The sequence below is a fragment of the Sipha flava genome, unplaced genomic scaffold (genome assembly GCF_003268045.1).
Source record: "Sipha flava isolate LNK unplaced genomic scaffold, YSA_version1 168_pilon_pilon, whole genome shotgun sequence".
NCBI classification, from domain to species: domain Eukaryota; kingdom Metazoa; phylum Arthropoda; class Insecta; order Hemiptera; family Aphididae; genus Sipha; species Sipha flava.
In genome coordinates this window covers 529326-548579 of record NW_020271871.1, presented here as the reverse complement: position 1 = coordinate 548579, position 19254 = coordinate 529326, and the positions used below count along the sequence as shown (strand labels likewise).

General features: G+C 27.0%; 3 protein-coding genes across 7 annotated transcripts; 2 read left to right on the top strand and 1 right to left on the bottom strand.

Annotated features, from left to right (window-relative positions):
- The first annotated feature begins 199 nt into the window (after nucleotides 1-199).
- Nucleotides 200-6327, top strand: LOC112679817 (spermatogenesis-defective protein 39 homolog). Of its 5 annotated transcripts, none has more exons than XR_003148256.1 (17): nucleotides 200-573; nucleotides 632-718; nucleotides 1264-1312; nucleotides 1394-1477; nucleotides 1544-1590; nucleotides 2491-2634; nucleotides 2699-2835; nucleotides 2902-2929; nucleotides 3353-3476; nucleotides 3546-3748; nucleotides 3983-4159; nucleotides 4242-4346; nucleotides 5054-5141; nucleotides 5566-5692; nucleotides 5756-5812; nucleotides 5900-6027; nucleotides 6106-6327. XR_003148256.1 is itself a non-coding variant. In XM_025549735.1 (13 exons), exons 2-13 carry the CDS (start codon nucleotides 653-655, stop codon nucleotides 5072-5074), a joined length of 1185 nt encoding a protein of 394 aa, XP_025405520.1. In that variant the 5' UTR covers nucleotides 203-569; nucleotides 632-652; the 3' UTR covers nucleotides 5075-5312. The 5 variants fall into 5 exon arrangements, 1 of the variants encoding a protein (XP_025405520.1); XR_003148257.1 differs by having other exon boundaries at nucleotides 629-718; XR_003148255.1 differs by having other exon boundaries at nucleotides 201-569; nucleotides 629-718; nucleotides 6106-6326.
- An 898-nt stretch (nucleotides 6328-7225) lies between these two features.
- LOC112679815 (fatty-acid amide hydrolase 2-A) lies at nucleotides 7226-12130 on the bottom strand. The gene is made up of 8 exons (XM_025549734.1): nucleotides 11826-12130; nucleotides 9902-10579; nucleotides 9715-9826; nucleotides 9084-9241; nucleotides 8251-8490; nucleotides 8025-8180; nucleotides 7612-7794; nucleotides 7226-7516 (listed from the first exon to the last, which is right to left on the bottom strand). Exons 1-8 carry the CDS (start codon nucleotides 11841-11843, stop codon nucleotides 7412-7414), a joined length of 1650 nt encoding a protein of 549 aa, XP_025405519.1. The 5' UTR covers nucleotides 11844-12130; the 3' UTR covers nucleotides 7226-7411.
- Nucleotides 12131-13487: 1357 nt separating this feature from the next.
- Nucleotides 13488-14123, top strand: LOC112679814. Its single transcript, XM_025549733.1, has one exon. The coding sequence runs from the start codon at nucleotides 13488-13490 to the stop codon at nucleotides 14121-14123; it is 636 nt and encodes a 211-aa protein (XP_025405518.1).
- Nucleotides 14124-19254: the final 5131 nt, after the last annotated feature.

The window sequence follows — 19254 nt, the reverse complement described above, 5'->3', positions numbered from 1 at the left end:
GCTCGTGTTTGAATATTCACGCGCGAACCCCCTCTGCCGCACCGTGGGCACACCGAGGTCGCCGGCAGACCGAATGTGCGGTTGCGGCCGTCGGACGGGAGGCGGTGGGGGAGGCAAAATACGCGCGCGTGGACCGCCGCGCTGTACGGAGCACGAGGGCGCACCACCGCTTGCACACGATTCTTACCCCTTCCCCTCCCCCGCAACTGTATCATTATCGGCCGCCCGTGGCAGGCGTATCAGCTGCGGCGGCCGTGTCTTATCACCACCGTGCGTCGTCGGATATCACGACTTCCAGACCAGGAACCGACGAGGTTCGACGGTCCGTCACCTAACGATGTTTACATTTTCCGTCCTTTGACACTGCCGTTGCTTTTCGTTCTTTGACGACCTCGACGTATGTTTCGCGTAGACGCGCGTCGAATTGTTTCACCATTGTTTTTGATGCCTTTCTTACCGGTTCGCCCCTTGTTATTGAGTTTCTACAACAAATCCCCTTCATTGTTCATGGTTCTCTTTTTATCGTCCATAACACAATAACAAAGTGTATTGTTTTTAATTTTCAACTAGTACGTATGTGAGACGTATTATATGGTTATTTACTTGTGTATTCATTTATCTCGTTTAGCAGCTACTTTATATTGCTACTTCAATGAACGCCACAGATGATGAATATTGGAATGAAAAAAGTTTTGAAGGGTTCAGCTTTGAAGATGAGGTAATATTAATCTTCCATTACGATTAATATAATACATTTATACACTATATTTGTTAAATACCAACCATGTAAATTGTAAGCTTCTATTTAATCAATCGTTATTTATCATCTTATTCCTACTTAATATTATGTTTTTAGTTTCTAGATAAATGATTGTATACAAGCAATATAAAAATAATAATGTAAAGTATGCTACTCGCAAATTCAATTTAATCTTTTAAATTTTGTATCTTCATTGTGCTAAAATGTAGATTTTTTGGCTAAGAAAAGGTAAAATTAATAAACTAGCAATCAATGTTTACTTTTTCAGCATGATGGAAACTTTAATTTACATGAATTCTACAAACTACATTTTTTCATATATTATTAAATTTAATGATTATAGGTATGCTTTTGATTCTATCTTTACATAATGATTTGTATTTTGTATATTATAAATTATTTTACCTGTGTGCTTGTATATAAAGTTATATAAACTCATAGGTATAATACTTATATCTCAAAGACTTATTTATTCAAGTATTATTTTATCTTATTTTATTTAGGAAAAGGATTTAAATAGTACAATTAAAAAAATACCACCTGAATGCGAAGGTAATATCATTCATTTAATGTGACAATATTTATTGTTTTTATAAATTAATTTTATATTACAAATATTTTTAATTGAAACAGGTATTCAAATTGGATCTACAAAAACTAAATTAGAAAATATTGAATCATTAGATACAATTCTGCCAAAAGAAATTTTAGATAAAAGTTAGTATTCTTTTATTTTATAATTGTGTTACATCTGTTATGACTAATATACATTTTATATTACAGTATTTATAAAGCGATCTTCAGAGATAAATAAGACATGCACAACTCAAGTAATTACATTTTATTAATATATATTTATAAATGTTATGGCCAAATCAAAAATCCAAGAGCCAAGTGATTACAGAAAAATTAATTATTTTTCTTTTATAAATTTAAATTTGATTCTTATATTATAATATAACTGCTATCTATACTTTATTTTTTTAACTACATAGTTAAAAGATACCATGATTTATTATCAAAGTTATTGAGAACAAATATTAATATATTATTTTATAGTGTACTATAAATATTTTAAGTATCTATTTTTTCAATTGTTTTATCAAAATCACAGTATAAGAAAAATATTGTAACAAAACAATAATATTGTTCTTAATACTTTTTACAATAGGTTTTTGTACGTTATTATTAACTATGTAGTTATAATAAGTGAAGTACAGAGTTTAATTATATTACACTTATGTGATATAGAAGACAAATGATCAATTTCACCATAGCTCCATCCTAATTTTAAATTATATCATTGTTATAGTTGAATAAAAATTTATATTTATATATGAATTTATTACAATAAGAGAATATAACACCCACATAAGTTATTTTTTCTTATAAACCTATAACATTGCAAATTTACATTTAATAGAAAAAATTTAATATTATTAAAGCTAACAACATTAAATTAGTTCTACTCACTACAGATTTGCTATATTATATGTTTGTAAGATGGTAACATATTTTTATTCTTATATTTAAAATATCCTATTCAAATAATAGTTTAAAATTAAATCAAATTTTGAAAAAAATTAAATAAATATTTGAATTTAAGAATTCCCCTTGAAAGAACCAATATTATTTAAATTGGGCACCTAATAATTTGTTTATACCATATATTACTTTTATACTTTGATCTATATTTTTAAAATACAATTATTAAAAATTATTTGTTATAGGAAAAGCAAAAAAATGTGAAATCTACTATAGAAAATATTGTTATGTCATGTACATATACATTAGAGTCATTTCAGAGTTTAGAAGAAAAAATAATGCTGTTACAAGAAGCTTTGTACACTGAAGATGGAAATGCTATATTAACTGTATGGAATCTTAAATATGGCTAAATGTGTAATAATTATATCTATAATTTAATTGTGATTTCAGGTTGTTATATTTTTAACAAATACTTTAAAGAAGAGTATTTTCCACCGTATTTTACGAGATAATCCTGTTGCTGCTTCACATTATGTCCACTATTTATATTCAAAACAATGCATTAATGAATTAGTTGATACTTTAGAGTAGGTTCATATAATTTAATCTAGTAAAGAAAAGTATTAAAAATAATATACATTTTTTATTTATAGAATGTTGGGACGAACAAAAGATGCAATGGTAAGATACAATTATTTAAGATAAAAGGCAGAAAAACAAATGTTTTTCCCAGAGTCTGTGTATGAAAAAAAGTATAAAATGAAATAAACTTAACTAATAAACAATAAAGTTTAAGATACTTATTAACTATATGAAAATAAAATTACTATTACTTATTTAAAGTAGAATATGCAGAGAAACATAGAAATGTAGAGTTTACCTCCTTATATATCATTTTGTAGGATGTATTTTTTTATCATTTTTTTAATTTGTATTTGATAAGCTTAAAAAATCAGTCATTTTATAAATTATGATTAATATTTATAACTAATTTTCATGCATTTTAGATACTAGACTTATTTAATTGTAATCTAATTTTGTTTACTTAAAAGTATAATTTAAAAATATATAATTATAATTAATCAACTTTATTATGTATTACAGATGATGCTTTTTAAATTTGGATGTCGAAATCCACAAAATTGTTTACAAAGATTCAATGTATGTGCCAATCTAGCAGACGATCAATATGATAAACAAATTATTTCCCAACTAATAAATTTAGTTGGTAATTAAATATGATTTATATTAAGACCTTTATTTCATTAGCATAGTATAATTTACATCATTGATTCAGGAAAATATGATATGAAGTGTACACAGTTTGCATCAGTTGTTACTCTGGTATCGGATAAATGCAAGGAACATCAAAATATAAATTCTTGTCGTATGTTGGCTAATGAATTTAATTTAAGTTCTAAACAGTTAGAAGCCACATTATTAATCACTTTTTGTCAACTTCAGAATTGGCTTCATGTGGATGACATGTTTGTCAACAAAGTAATTTTATTTTGTATGTTAGAACTTATATAAAATAGATCAACTGTCAATAGCAAGTAAAAGATTTACATAATTAATTGAACCGTCATTTTAAAATTAAAATCTGTTACTTGTACACCAAAGTATAATTTAAAATGTTTTATACTGTTAACTTTGTTATATTTTTTGAATTTATATTAGATTTTTAAATTAGTTTTACAGACATAATTCTTTAATTATTTGTTTTAATTTTAGAATTGGCTAGGAAAAGATAAGTTAGCCTTATCATTACCTATTGGCGAAACTGTTAAATTGCTACATCATAATGGTGCTCCATCATCTTCATTGACACGATACTTAAAATTGATTAAAGATTCAGATGAACGTTTGGAATTGGCTAAAAAATTCAATTGTCACCATATTATAATCGATGTACTATTAAAAAATATAATCAGCTTTTAAACAATTTATTAAAAAATTCAATATAATGGATATATTTTATTTAAAATTTCAGGATTTCTCATCTAAAAAGGACCGCAGGGGCTTATTAGTATACAAGTCAATGTTACAGAAACAAACAGAAAGCTATTTTTACGCAGATACAATTTTGAAAAGTCCAGTAAGCATAAACTACTTTATTTCACATGATTTTCAGTATATTTGGTATTTTATGCCCATGAAATTTAGTTGTTTATTTATGAATCAAAATTTTGGTGTAATAACATGAATAAAATAGGCAAAAAAATCATCATTTTAGACTAGTGTTTCTCAAACTATTGGTTCTGACCCATTGCTTGATCACTATTTAATCCCAAATCAATTTTCATAGTTTGTGAGAAATTCATGTTTTTTTAAATGGCATTAATTATAAATAGTATATTGAATTATAGAAAATGTACTATTTCTATCACTATAATTTTGCCTTATAGAATTATTTCCTAAATATTTCAAAATCCAAAATTATGAATACTGTGCTGCATTAAATGAGTATGTTGCATATGTCAAACAAACGGGCTCAAAGCCTCAGCTTATAATGAGGCCTAATGATAAAAATTGAAAAATATGTAGAAAGGACGAAAATAAAATAATTTTGTTATAATAATTATTAATAGAGATTGAACAATAATTGATCAGTTTTGTTTTCTACAATATTTCTTTTGTAGTCTGTATAACTGAAATCAAAAATAGGTTGTTTACAATTGATTAAAGGTATGGTTTCCCAGTACCATCTAAGTAAATAGAAGGCATTACTTTTATTTACACATTTGTACAAATTAGTGTAGCTGTGACAATGTATTGAAGTTAAAAATAATTATACTTTTTCAGAACATCAAGTGGAAAAATTAGTACCATTGATTATTTTCCTTATGTGCGAAAACATTTGAACAAACTAAGAAGACTGATTCAGAATATGGTAATTCATGATTCATCAATTGATTTTTTGTGTTCCATCACTGCATATCTAATTTAACATTTAAAAAATTATAAAACTATAAAATAACCTTTGTTACCAAAGTTAAAAGTGTATACTTAAAGTTTGAATTAGTTTAATAAATATAATTATAAATTATTATTATTATTATTATTTTGTTTTGTTATTCTTTACTATAATGGGTATAATGGGAAGTAATTGACTTATGCTTAGTAAAACATAACTGTATAAATTATTAAATGGGTCAGTGAAACCTTATAATAGAAAAATAATTGTTGTTTTACTATGGCTTTTAACGCTCTATTTCATTCCAAAAAGGTTACACTTGCACCTAATATTTAGATTTAGTTGTTTATAGTGCTAATACTTGTTTTGTTCCTTTGAAAGTAAAGTTTATATTTGGTAGTGTTAGTTAATTTTTATGGATATTACTGATGACAAATTCGAAAAACTCGGCTCAGAAGAACCTCGTGATAATGTTGTCATACCTGCAACAACGTATAAAAGAAACATTTTTGGTCGACAAAAAACCTGTATGTTTTGTTTTTTTTAATAATTTTTATATTTTATACACTAAACTGTGTGTTACGGTTTAGTATCGGAGACTTCAATCTACAATCCCATCAACCCACAAAACCAGGATAAAAGTGGAAGTAAGTATATTCATTATGTTCTTCCACTATACATTTTTTTTTTTTTTTAAATTCGTAATTTTATTAAATTGTATTTTCAAAATTTAGAATTTAGTTTGTCGGATAAAACTTTAGATATCATTACTCAATGCTTTTGGCAATGTTCATCCTGTTATCAATGCAATGAAAAGTCTTGAGCATTTAATCAATCAAATCAACACCTAGTATTATATAATGTAAGATATACAGTGTTAATAATTTTGATAAATGTTAAATTGTTATATTCAATTTATTTTTTATTTTTCTTCTGTTAGATGAAATACAAATGTTAAAATACCTCATCAGATATTTGGAGAACATTAAGGTTCATTTGAACATAAGGGTCAAAATACTGCAGAGGTCAATATGTCTTAAATGTGTATATTCTGTATGATAACTCGTAATTTCAAAAATCAATTTTTCTAATTGTTAACTTCTGGCTGTGGTTTGTTTTATGTTATAATATCACTAAATATTAATAAGTCTACTAAATTTTAATTTAAAAAATTATATTACTAAATTATAAATAATATTGTGATAAATATTAAACACAATGTACAGTCTGATTCATCTAAACTGTACATCTATATCCTATTATGTTAATAACCAATAAATGATTAAACATTTTAAGTTTTTGGTACTTGCTTATGATGAATATTAATTTATATGATATTTCAATGTAATTTAATTATTGTTGTATTAAATTAAATACATATTCATTATTTATACATTTAACACTAACAATGAGGTCATAAATGTTTTTTATAAATTAGTTATGCTCAATATTACTATACAATTTTACAGTACTTTTACATTTTTAATGGACATCAAAATATTTTAATATAGTATTATTACTAAATAAAATACTCGGTACTATAACAAATATATATTAAATTTTAATACGGCAAGACTTCAATAAAAGTTAAATATACTACAAAGATTAATTAGACAATATAATTATAATGTAATGTGTATTATAAAATTAACGGTAATATCACAAATAGATTAAATTAATCTATACAATGGAAATATATAACTAATATAAAATTTAAGGTAAAAAAATTATAAAATATACATCAATATAGTTGGTATTTGTTGTAATTATTTGTAACTCTATCCATTCCTACACCATTTTAAGATATGTTATGTACTAAGATTATGAATTATTATTGATCGAAAATAATTAAATTAATTTTTTTCAAACAATTTATAATGTACTAAATTGTATGTGTTTTATTGAACATAGAATAAAATATAATTACTAAGATGTATTTGTTCTAATATCAATTTAATAATAAAATTAACGAATTATATATTTAAATTTGTATAATTTTTTTAAAAAATTATGATATAATTGTATATATTGTAAAATAAAAAATTTAAAAAAAATATTCAAAAAATGTATATATATATCATCACAAAATAGTTTAAATAAGTCTTATTTGTCTAAATTCATTACAGTCGCACCTTATAACCAAAACAATATAAAAATGTATATAATTAACGTTTATTTGTTCAACCATAAACTAAAAATATTTTCTGTTACCAAAAATAAAATCATTTATTCAAGCCATCTAAAATTTAGTTTGTAATTTTAGTAAAAGGAGGCTTCCACCCACCAAATGTTTGTTGTAAGTATTTTGCAATAGCTATGCACAATCTATCTTGATTCTTTCCAGCAACCACCTATAAGACAGCAATTAACAATTAATAAAAACTTGAATAATTAATAACTTAATTTTAACTATAAGATAAACAAGGAGGAGTATAAATTATTTTACCTGAATTCCTAATGGTAAACCATCTTTATTTAGACCAAGTGGCACTTGTGTGACTGGTAACTTTAAAACGTTGAAAATCGCCCAATATGAAAAATTGTATGGATGTAAAAAAGGTTCATAATGACGTTTGACAGTAGTTGGCGATGAAGGAAAAAATAATACACCATCATCACCTAATAAAGTCTAAAACATGAACATTAATATGAATAAAATTATTAAGCGGAATATAATATTATTTTCTTATATATTTATTTTTTATGTCTTAAAATTTGAAGTATTTAATTATTTTAAATATTTTATTAGGTTAATATTAATTTAAATATATTTAATCAAAATATGTGGCAATGAAGAATTAAGATGATAATTATCTAATAGTTGATAACTAAGTTAAAGTAAAATAAAAACATATTTACTGATATTTCATTTGAAAGTTTTTCAGTTTCAGCATTAGCCCAAGTAGAATTTACTTTTGGTAATTCCATATCTATTAATTTCAATATTGCAGCTAAGGTATGATTTGAACTTCCAACAATAAATTTGGGGACTTCTAACCATACAGAAACTCTTTTCTATAATTAAAAAAAAAATAAAAAAAACATCAACATGCAATTATTTTTCAATTTACTTTAAATTAATTACTTGATTATTTCCTAAAGCTGTAGCAAAATCTGTTCCTTCTTCTTTTGTCATCCAGTATCTCCATAAACTATAGCTGTAACGTATACTAGATAATTTGACTTTAAGTGGTGGCAGTTCAGTGATAGAAGTTATTGAATTTAAAACAAGTTCTAAAGCAATTTTTAATTCATCACTAATAGGACTTACTCGTTTATCATTAGGTTCATCAACATAATAATACTTCAAACTTGACAATTCAACCTAAAAATATACTATTATTATTAAATATACAAATTTGTCATAGATGTGGGCAGACTTTTTGTTTATAATATGTAAAGGCCAATATGTTTCTCTCCGTTAGCTTAATTTACCTTATTATTAACATAATTAAAGTATTTTATAATGTTTTGAATTTATAAAATGTAATGTGTTTATAGAATCATATTTTTTAATGTTTCAAAGCATTTTTTAAATCATTGATAATAGAAGATAAAAACAGTCAAGTCGCGATAACTTGAAATTGAAGGAGATAAAAATTTTACTTTGAGATATGTATTATTCAAGATATCTAACTAATTTATAGGGGAAGAATTTCTAGGGGAATAAAACACAATTTGAGTTAACAAATTTTTCGAGTTATAGTAACTCAACTGTATTATCTTTGGTTTTTGTTAAGCTACTAGCTGTTATTAAAGATAAAAATATTTATAATATAAATACAAAAATTAAGTTTTGATTTTTTATTCAAGATTTATATTCTTGAGCTTGAGCATATCTATTTAATGTACTCGATTTACTTCATTAAACTTTCAAAAAAAGTAATTATTCACTAAATTAAATATACATATATTAACCTCTTGACCAATTTTCAATTCTAAAGATTTTTCAGGTCCAATTAATGCTTTAATTGTTGGTATTAAATCTTCAGCATATCTAGTCAGTGGTCCTGCACTGACCATAGTATGTTTTTCTGTTCCTTTTCTAAATGTCATACCTTTTGTATTTATAAGACCTAAAAATAATAAAATAATAGTTGTAGATAAAAATAATTATATGTAACAAAACATCATACTGAAAATGTTGGTAAAATATTTATATAACATACCAACCATAAAGTTAATTTGCAATAAATCAAAAATCATAAATAAACAAATTTAACATAAATTACATTTAGTATTTTTTAAATGTATATTTATCTAGAAAACTCAAATTGTTTTACTCTCTCTTAAGACTTGAGTCATCAAATCTTATTATAATACAATTTATCAGTACACTGAAAATAATTATCAATCAGAAACTTGTGATTGATTTTTGAGTACAGTTGTAATATTTTAAGCATTTTTACCAAAAGTATTTCTGTTAAAGATATAAAATATAAATTACATTATCTATCTGAACATTTATTCCTCTTTATAAATAGTACTTATTTCCAATTTTTGTATTAACTGTGAAACTGTTTTCTATGATTTTGCATATTTTTTATACCTGTTGTCAACTTGTGTCCAAATATACCACAATTGAATGCTGGAATACGTGCAGATCCGCCAATATCTGTTCCTAGACCCAAAGGACTACCACAAGCTGATACTATACAAGCCTAAAAATAAAAAGTGTATTTTTGGATTATTATTGTTTTTATTTTTAATTAAATTTGGTTATATATTGAACATACTTCTCCTCCAGAAGATCCTCCTGCTGAATAATTTGTGTTAAATGGATTATTTGTTTGTCCATAAACTTTATTTCTAGTTTCACACCATAAGTTTAATTCTGGGACATTTGTGACGCCTAAGAGTATAGCACCAGCAGTCTTCAATGATTTAACAACTTCTGCATCTTCATTACACTTTATACCAGTTCTTGATAACAGACCAAAAGTCCAAGCCATTCCATTGGCTCCTGTACTTTCTTTAGATGTAAATGGAACACCAAATAATGGTTTTCCATCAAAAATTAAATTCATTTTATCTTCAGTATCAGCTAATTCAATAAGTTTATCATATTCATCAGCTTCAGATAATGCTTTGTCAAAACGAGTGTCAACTACAGCATTTAAAATTAGGTTCACTTGTTTAATTCTTTTAATAAAACATTCAACAATATGGCGACAAGTGACTTCTCTATTTTTTATCTTGTTGACAATAGTTATACAGCTATCAAGTACCAACTGATCTTCTACTGGAGGCAATATTTTTGGAGGAGTATTTTTGTAGATATAATCAAATATAAATGAAACAATAATGTCATAGATAAATCGAAAAAATGAAATTACATATGATAAACAACTACGTGATATCTTTGATTTTTTTGATATACGATTCTTTTTTATATGTTCTTTTTCCAGCTTTTCCTAATAAATATACATGATATATAAATTAAAATTTTAAATTATTTAAGTATCTATAAATAATATATAGATTTAACTCGAATTGAAATCAAATAATATTAGAGTACAAGAAGTTGGAAATCAAGAAAATATTTTTAAATACTATATCTAATAAATAATATATATATTAAAAATCATAATGGATAAATATTGAACTTAAGATAATTTATTTTATAACAGAATATTTAATTTGATTGTAAATTGTGAATGAGAAATATTTATACAATTATACATAGTACTAACAATAAAAGTACTAAATATAGTACTACAATTATATATAGTACTAACTACAACTCATAATTATACACATAAAAATGTAACTTATTTTGAGAGGTTTAGAATTTTTTTAATAATTATTCTACATAATAATTATTTTTATTAAGTTTTTAAAATAAAATTAACACATTAAATAATTGAAAAACTTTTTTTAGTTTTAAGTAAATCAATTTTTTTCAACAAATAAAAAATTAGTTCAAGTATAAGAAAATTTAACTACACAAGCTAATTTTCAAAAGAAATTTATGTTTTTTTTTTTACCAAATTAAGATCTAAATAAATTATTAAATAAACACATTTATTTTTTCAATATAGCTATCTGTCATCAATACATATTATAGAATTATTTTTAATAGTTATTTCATTAAAAATTATGATACTAGTTTTAAAGACATACTAAGTAGTAAATAACCATTGAGTAATTATGTCATAAGAAAAAATAATTTACACTAGGTATATATAAAACAATAAATAAAAAAAAAATTTAAATAATATAATAAGTTTTTATTTTAATTAACAAAATTTGTAAACTAGAAATATGCAGTATAAAATATGTAAACTTCCAACAAATCATACTTTTAATTCATATAAAATATAGCATATAATCTATATAATAAAATATAGGGTGTAAATTACTTGACCTAAAGTTGCAAAATAGACTTATAAAATATATTAATATGCACCTATATAATTTTCTATTTGTATAGTTGAGATTAATAAATGATCAAATTAAATTATATGATATACAAAATTATAACATTATGATTTCAAAACTAATTGGAAAAGTGACTGGGTTTATTGAAAATACAACACATTATTAGAAGGCAGATAAATACCATGAAGAATTAAAGTTTCGAATAATATAGTATTACACTTAACATAGATACATTGTACAAAATTTTAATAAAAAATAAAAATAAAAAATTAACATTACCTTGTATTTACCACCCATTTCGTATTTGTAGATATAAGACTGTCTTCGTTAAAAATTGGAGCAATTAAAATAAAAAAAAATATGAAATAAACAATAACTACCAATACTTTTGATTTTGAGAAGGGGAAAATATCATTACACCTATATATATACTGTAAGAACCAGTCATTGGGCCTTGAAAATAACGGAATAATAAACAATAATGGTAATTACTAATTGTATAATTACAAACGCAACTAAAAGTATTGCTATTCTTAGTACGATGAAAATTTGAAAGTAAGAACAACAAAAATTCGATATTATGAACTCAAGCTCATAGTATTATCAATTAATATAATGATAATGTGATTATATTATCACTAACTATATTATAACTACCTTTAGATCATATACGATATATGATCTAAGATAACTACGGATGGGCATGAAATCCGAATATTTGAATTATCCGGATATTCAAATCCAGATTCAAGGGCGTATTTGAGTTGAGGCCATGTGGGGAGGGGAAACTAATTTTTCTTCAATACAAACTTAAAAATAATTTACAGTTCATTATAGGGGCGTACCCAAGGTGGAAGAGGGTTAGGATTAGGGTAGAATTGGAAGTAGACATTTTTAAAAATAAATTTACTTGCGGATCGTCTACTGCGGAGTTATATAGAAGAACACGAGTATTCTACCTCCGTACTTGGAGATGGGATAGATTGAAGAGCCCCGATTATGGTATTTAATTAAGAGTTTAAGGTCGAGTTAAGTTTTTTCCCATGACAAAGGGAAGCTGATGAGAATAGGAAAGAAACATAGTCAGCTTTTGCTTTAATGACACTATTAAAAATAAGGAGCAGTACCGATGGCTGTTTCCACCATTGTGTGCCTGTAGAGGATCGAAGAAAGTTAGCCCATAAAGAAATTTTGCCAATCAAGTATTGGAAATGAGGGACCCATCGAAGTTTGGAATTGAGGTGTAAACCAAGATATTTTACGGAGTTGGCCCAGTGAATATGTTGATTGTTAATAAAAACGTTTGTGGTTGTTAAATATCTCCAACGAGTAAAAATCATGTACCGGATTTTTTTAGGAGCTATCAAAAAATGTGAACGAAGAATAGATGAAGAAAGTGTGGAAATAGCTTCATTTAGAACAAAAATAGCTCGGTCAAGTTGTTTTCATTTTCAATTCAAGTTGAAAAGGACAATGTCGTCGGCGTAGATGTAAGAGTTAAAACCCTTGGAAAGAGATGTACTGGCTGATTAAATTCATATAGGTATGCATTAAATAATATGGAGCTGAGGCAACTATCTTGAAGAAGTCCTCTGAAAACTTCGCGCAAATTTGTAGTACCAGAGGGGAAGGAGAAGGTAAGGAAGCGGTGAGAAAAGAGAGATGAGATATAGTTGCAGAATGAGTGTAATATGGATAATTTTGAGAGACGGATAATAAGGGTTGGTATATGAACCAACCCTTATTATGGTATATAAATATTTTTATAATAATAACATATTTTTTCTTAATGAAACCACATTTTTTCATTTTTGCAAAGTATTCAAGCTATTTTGAAAATTAAAATAACTGATTTTTTAAACTCTGTATGAGTATAAAATGTGGTCTTATTTATTATACTTGATTATTTTATTATAAAGCACAAATTTTTTTTTTTTGTAGATGAGGAAATTTTCGGTTTTAACTGACAGCAATGATTTAAGAAACAGTGTGCGCAGGCTGATTGGGCATATGTTTAATGACAGTATACTGGTCAAATACGGACTGTTTGGGTTTAAGAAAAAACAAAGTTTTTCTTCTTTATTGAGCTATTGTCCAATAATAGGTGTGAATGAAGAGTTTTCAACGGTTTTGTGTAGGATTGAGGCGGTCCTGAATTCTCGTCCCCTCACTCCGGCTTCCTCGGACCCTCATGATCTGGAGTGCATCACACCAGGTCATTTTCTGATCGACCAGCCATTGCTTGCCGTACCTCCGCGCTCGTCCGGTGACCTGGAGCGATCTATTGCCAACAGATGGAAGCTACTTGATCAATGCCATCAGGCCTTTTGGCATAGGTGGACCACCGAATATTTACACACTCTCCAGGAGAGCACAAAATGGACGGACAACCGTCCCAATGTTCGGGTTAATGACATGGTACTTTTGCGCGACCTTTTAGTACCGCCGTTGGAGTGGCGATTCAGCCGTATGACCGACCTGGTCCCGGGGCCTGACGGCGTCGTGCGCGTAATCCAGATCTTAACGTCTCGTGGCCTAGTGACACGTCCGGTAGTCAAGGTGTTACCCACCCAATAAATCTGGCGTACTGCGACTGAGATGATCCCACAATCCCTCTATCACCTTTGTTCTTTGGCCACTATAATGTAAATTGTATAAAATAACATGTATTTTTTTTCTTTTTCTTATGTTTAATATTATTAATTTCCATTTGATAACGGTTCGGACCGTGTCATTTGTTGGTTGTTATTTTTTTTTATTATTCTTTTTATTTTGTGTAATACCGATACTGACAACTACCCCTTCACCGACCATGGAAGGCTGGACCAGTACTCTTCCATGGGGGGGGGGGGTATGTTCGAGCTGGTTGTCCAAATATAATATTGTCGACCTTATCTGCGGTTTTCCCCGCGATAACCGCGACCGACAGCGAGCCCCGACGTTGTCACCGTCCGTATTCCTTTTACGGACCCCCGCAGTCGTCGTCGTATGTTCGCCTCCGATATCGCCGATCTATCGTGCGTGTGTGCTGTTTTACTTTGTTTCGTTCACGCTGGTGCGCTTTTTGTTGATTCACGCCGTTTTCTACCTTCCGCGTGATTTTGCTGTGTCGTTGTTTGCTTTGTCTCGTGCGTGTCGTGCTCTGGCCGCCGTACATTTTTGCGGAGTTTTAATATCACCATCGTGTGCGTTGCCGCCGGTCGCCCGTTTCCTTTCGCCGTCGTGCGTGTTTGCCGCCGGTCGGTTGTAGTCGCCGTTGTGCTTGTTTGCCGCTGGTCGGCCCTTCGCCGTCGTGCGTGTTTGCCGCTGGTCGCCATTGCGCCGTTGTGCGTTGTACCGCCGGGCAGTGGTTGAATTGGGGGGGGGACGCAGAGGGTCTGAGCTACTCTTCATTTTTCTTCATATTATAGCGTACCCCTTAATTTAATTCATCAAGGAACGCAAGGGACCCAGCGTCCTTCAACAATTATATGAATATGAATTTGTTTCTTAGAAAAATTAAATAAATATGAAAAAAAATTGGAAACGATTAATACTTTATTTAATTTTTGGTATTAGTTCGTAATCTGTTCATTATTATTAGCACATATGTATATTAGGAACGCAATAATAAAATATATAATAATGTTATATAATTTATGTAACACGTTTCAAGTGTTTCCACTGCGTATTAATTCGTGGTAAAAACTGTTAAATTGCTAAAAATATAACTATTACGAAAACTTCCCTGGGTGTACCGACGATAACGATCCATAGTAAACCACTGACAATAATAATATATTGACTCCGTATTTTGAGAATCCGTCCGTTGTTTTAGTTATCGACGATTAACAAATGGTGATCGTTTTCAAGGAAAATTAAATATTATTTATATTTTATTTGGAAACGAGGTGCGCCACGAATGAGTAATCAGTATTATGTTAGCTTGTCGCGTACTAGCGTATGTAATTTATAAATTGTAATTTTGTTGAAAATAGTAAACACCTCAACCGCACTCCTACAGTCCTACACGTCACGTCAGCAATAAACAAATAAACATGAATAAACGTCAAAAATTGTCCATATCGGACTTTTTCAATAAAAAGAAAAACAATGACCAAGGTAATTAAAACACTTTAATTTAATAATAAATCATAGGCGTGCGCAGATTCCTGTTACCGGTGTACTTTTATTTTTTTTTTGATAATCCACCCTCATAAATCCCGCCTTAAAAAAAAAAATAGATATACAAAACATAAGTAAGTAGAAATAAAATTTATTAGAAAAACTGATGTACAATCTGATTATCAATGAACGTCAGTCCCGGCAATTTTTATTTTTTTGTAATTTGATAAAATTGATAAAAAAAACTTGATTTTCCAAAAAAAATTATTAGCCCTTTTTACTTAAGTACCTAGTACCTACCTAAAAAAAAGTTAATAAATACAGTTAAAAGTTCCTTAAATTTTTTTTGGTCATACATTTTAAAGCAATACATATACATACCTATGATAAAAATAATTATTATTTAACTCTCAGCAAATCTTAGTCCTAAAAATAATGTGACGGGATGAAATAAATTATTTGACTAGTATTAAACTTCAAATATTAAAATTAATGTTGACAAAAAAAAATTAATATACTAATAAAAGAGTAACATTTATAATCTATAAATTTAATATTTACTTTTTGTAGGCAACAGTAAAATACATGAATTATTTTAAATTGAAAGTTAATTGATTAATTAATTTTATCATGTGGCTATATATTTACATTTTAGATTTTAAATTTGCTAGACGTGTTGCTGTGTTGATAGAATTAATACAAATAAATACCTATTAGTATTGTTTATTATTTGTTATAGATATCTGTGTTAATCATTAGATATATTTAATTATTTATATTGTAGATGCATTTAGGGGGTGGGAGGACAGAGTCCACCTTTATTTTTTTTTCCAATTCAACCACTGCCGCCGGGCGTGTTTTGCACCGTCGTCACTGCGTCGCCGTTCGTACGATATATCGTTGTTCGTCGAGTGCCTGCCCGCTCTCGGCAGCAGGAATCTGGCTGCCGTGGTTTGCTGTATTACATTTTATACCCATGTATTTATGTTTATATTATTATCATATTTTCTGTACTATTATTATTATTATTATTATTACTATTATTATTCCGGGCGCTCGATCTTATGTCCAATGTGTTGAATTATGATGAATTATTATACAATTTGGATCAATAACAAACTTGTTATGCTCATTTGTTGGATTTTAAGTGTGAGGTGACCAGTCAAGTTTTCTACCCGATCGAACTAGGTGAAATGTAAATTTTAAATATTTTGAACTATTGAATTATATAAATAATATTTTTATACCTCATTTTTTCCAAATTAATTAATTATTTTAGAAAATAGTTTTTCAGTATCTTTTACTTTCATAAAATATAATTATGTAGCTTGAATAACAATTAAATTGTTCAAGCTAAATACAATAGTTAGGTATTTAAATAAATTACACAAGTTTTTTTTTCCAGATACCATCAGAATGAACATAAAATACAAAAGTATTCCGAAAAAAGATAGACCACTGCCTTGGTATAACATGGCTTTAACATGCACCATTTCGTATCAAGAAGAAATTAATGTCAAAACAAACGTAATTGTAAACGTTATATTTAAAAAATATAAAAAAGAATGATAAAAAATTGAAATGATACCTAACTGTTTAAATATAAAATTTTAATTTAATACCTATATTTTATTTTAAAATAATTTTTACAAATATGGTTTTTAAATACAAGTACATCATTAAATCTAAAACATTCATACATTTTTTTGTGGAAATGTTTAAGGGTTAATATTTTGGTGATATTATGAAAATAATATTATGAGAACATAATATTTTCTACCACAGTAATTTTATCAAAATGTTTTCATAATGTTAAATAATCTTTTAATCATGTTATAATATTCTTAATAGTATTATTATTACAATTTTAACATTGTTTCAACATTGTGATAACATCATTTTGTTGTCTGGGATACTTATAAATTATGAACCTATATAATATATATGTATCTATATAAGTAAGATACTGCTATATAAAATACACAATAATTATTGTTTTAAATAATATATTAATAAATATGTTAATTATTAATGAATATTGAAACTGCCATAATTCATTAATTATTAATTAGTAGTCAAATAAGTATTTTTATCGAATATAGCATAACTCATAGGTTATGGATATGTTATGCATACGTTATAAGTACGCGTACGGGTTCATTATATTATGGTAAAATGCATGTGGCATGTAAGTTTTTTTAAAGGGCTGATTGACGATTTTCAACAGTCGCCTAATGTGTGGTTAACTGAACATTTATTTATTGTTAATAAACCGATGCAACCAGTGGTGTACGTTCAATCTTGCTTTAGGGGGGGGGGCGTTTAACAAAAATAATCGTAAAATATTTTTTTTCGTTGCACAGATAAATAAGATAAATAACTGCTATAAATAGATATTATTTTATACAACTTTTTTACCAATTTACAGTTTACTTTTACATTACAGTAAATTAATAGCAATTGGAATACAAAAGTAGCATTGTTAACAAAACTTTTCAAACATCTATCAATATAATTATTTAATTATCATAACATTTGTATAGTTGTATATTTTAAGTTCAAAACGTAAAAATGAAACTATGAATATATTACATATCATCAATTATAAAACAATTTTGTTTTTTTTTTGTTTTTTGGTCCTGGAAGGGGTTTGAACTCGTATTAACCAATATGGCGGTTAGTAATTGATTCAATACTGTTCAATCGATACCACTATTTTCTTATCGATATAAGTATCGAAATCATGCTAACGAATACAAAAAGTACTTGTATCGAAAGAAAAGAACAAGGCCGTAACGTCACACATGGTATGCCAGAACTTGCGTCTTATTCCCTCTACAAATGATTTTACAATTTTTTTTATTTCTTCAACGACTAAAATGTCAAATCTTCAGCATAATGACAACTTGAGATAATTTATGTAAATATTAAACTTTATCTTCCATTTAAAATAAGAATATTAATATATATATTTGTTATACCATACAAGATAAAAAATACCATTAAATAATTTTATATCCTCCTAGAACCATGTACAGCAATTACTGATCAATAATCTTTTTCAGAAATGCTCCTGTGCAGAGTGTCTTTGATGCAGTGATTTAGCATTTGGCAAGTAGTGCTGCATTAAGTAACCAGAGTGATCCAGCAGTAGCTATTATAAAGGATTAAAATATTATTTGATTATTAAATGAGAGTAATAATACAAAGATAATAAATTTATTTAAAATTTGTAAACTTGATTTATGAATAATTAAATATAAAGCATAAATTTAATTATTTTATTACATTTTTATAATATTTTAAGTAAATTACAAAATTATCATACTCAAACCATTTAAAATGCAAAAGGTAAAAACTGAAAGGGAATGTTCAGCTCCGGGAGGAATTTTAATTTAGGTAGATGAAAAAAAAAAAAAATGAATGAATTAAAATTTGAAATAAAATTAGATAAATTAATTTGATTTGAATTATATTTTATAATGATGAACACAATTTATTAAGAGTTAAAATTATAAGTTAATTTCAGTCATATGATTCAAAAGTTTGAAGATACTCTATGTAAATAAAAAGAATTTGAGTTTTATACAATTAAATATTTAAA

Excerpts from the sequence above, each read along its gene's own strand:
- LOC112679817 (XM_025549735.1), top strand. The coding sequence starts at position 653 with ATGAACGCCACAGATGATGAATATTGGAATGAAAAAAGTTTTGAAGGG. Across the intron at positions 1,591-2,490 it reads ATAAGACATGCACAACTCAA|GAAAAGCAAAAAAATGTGAA; the intron begins GTAATTACATTT and ends TATTTGTTATAG. Across the intron at positions 2,635-2,698 it reads ATGGAAATGCTATATTAACT|GTTGTTATATTTTTAACAAA; the intron begins GTATGGAATCTT and ends TTGTGATTTCAG.
- LOC112679815 (XM_025549734.1), bottom strand. Across the intron at positions 8,181-8,250 it reads CAGCTTTAGGAAATAATCAA|AAAAGAGTTTCTGTATGGTT; the intron begins GTAATTAATTTA and ends TTTTAATTATAG. Across the intron at positions 7,517-7,611 it reads GTTTACCATTAGGAATTCAG|GTGGTTGCTGGAAAGAATCA; the intron begins GTAAAATAATTT and ends GCTGTCTTATAG.
- LOC112679814 (XM_025549733.1), top strand. The coding sequence starts at position 13,488 with ATGAGGAAATTTTCGGTTTTAACTGACAGCAATGATTTAAGAAACAGT.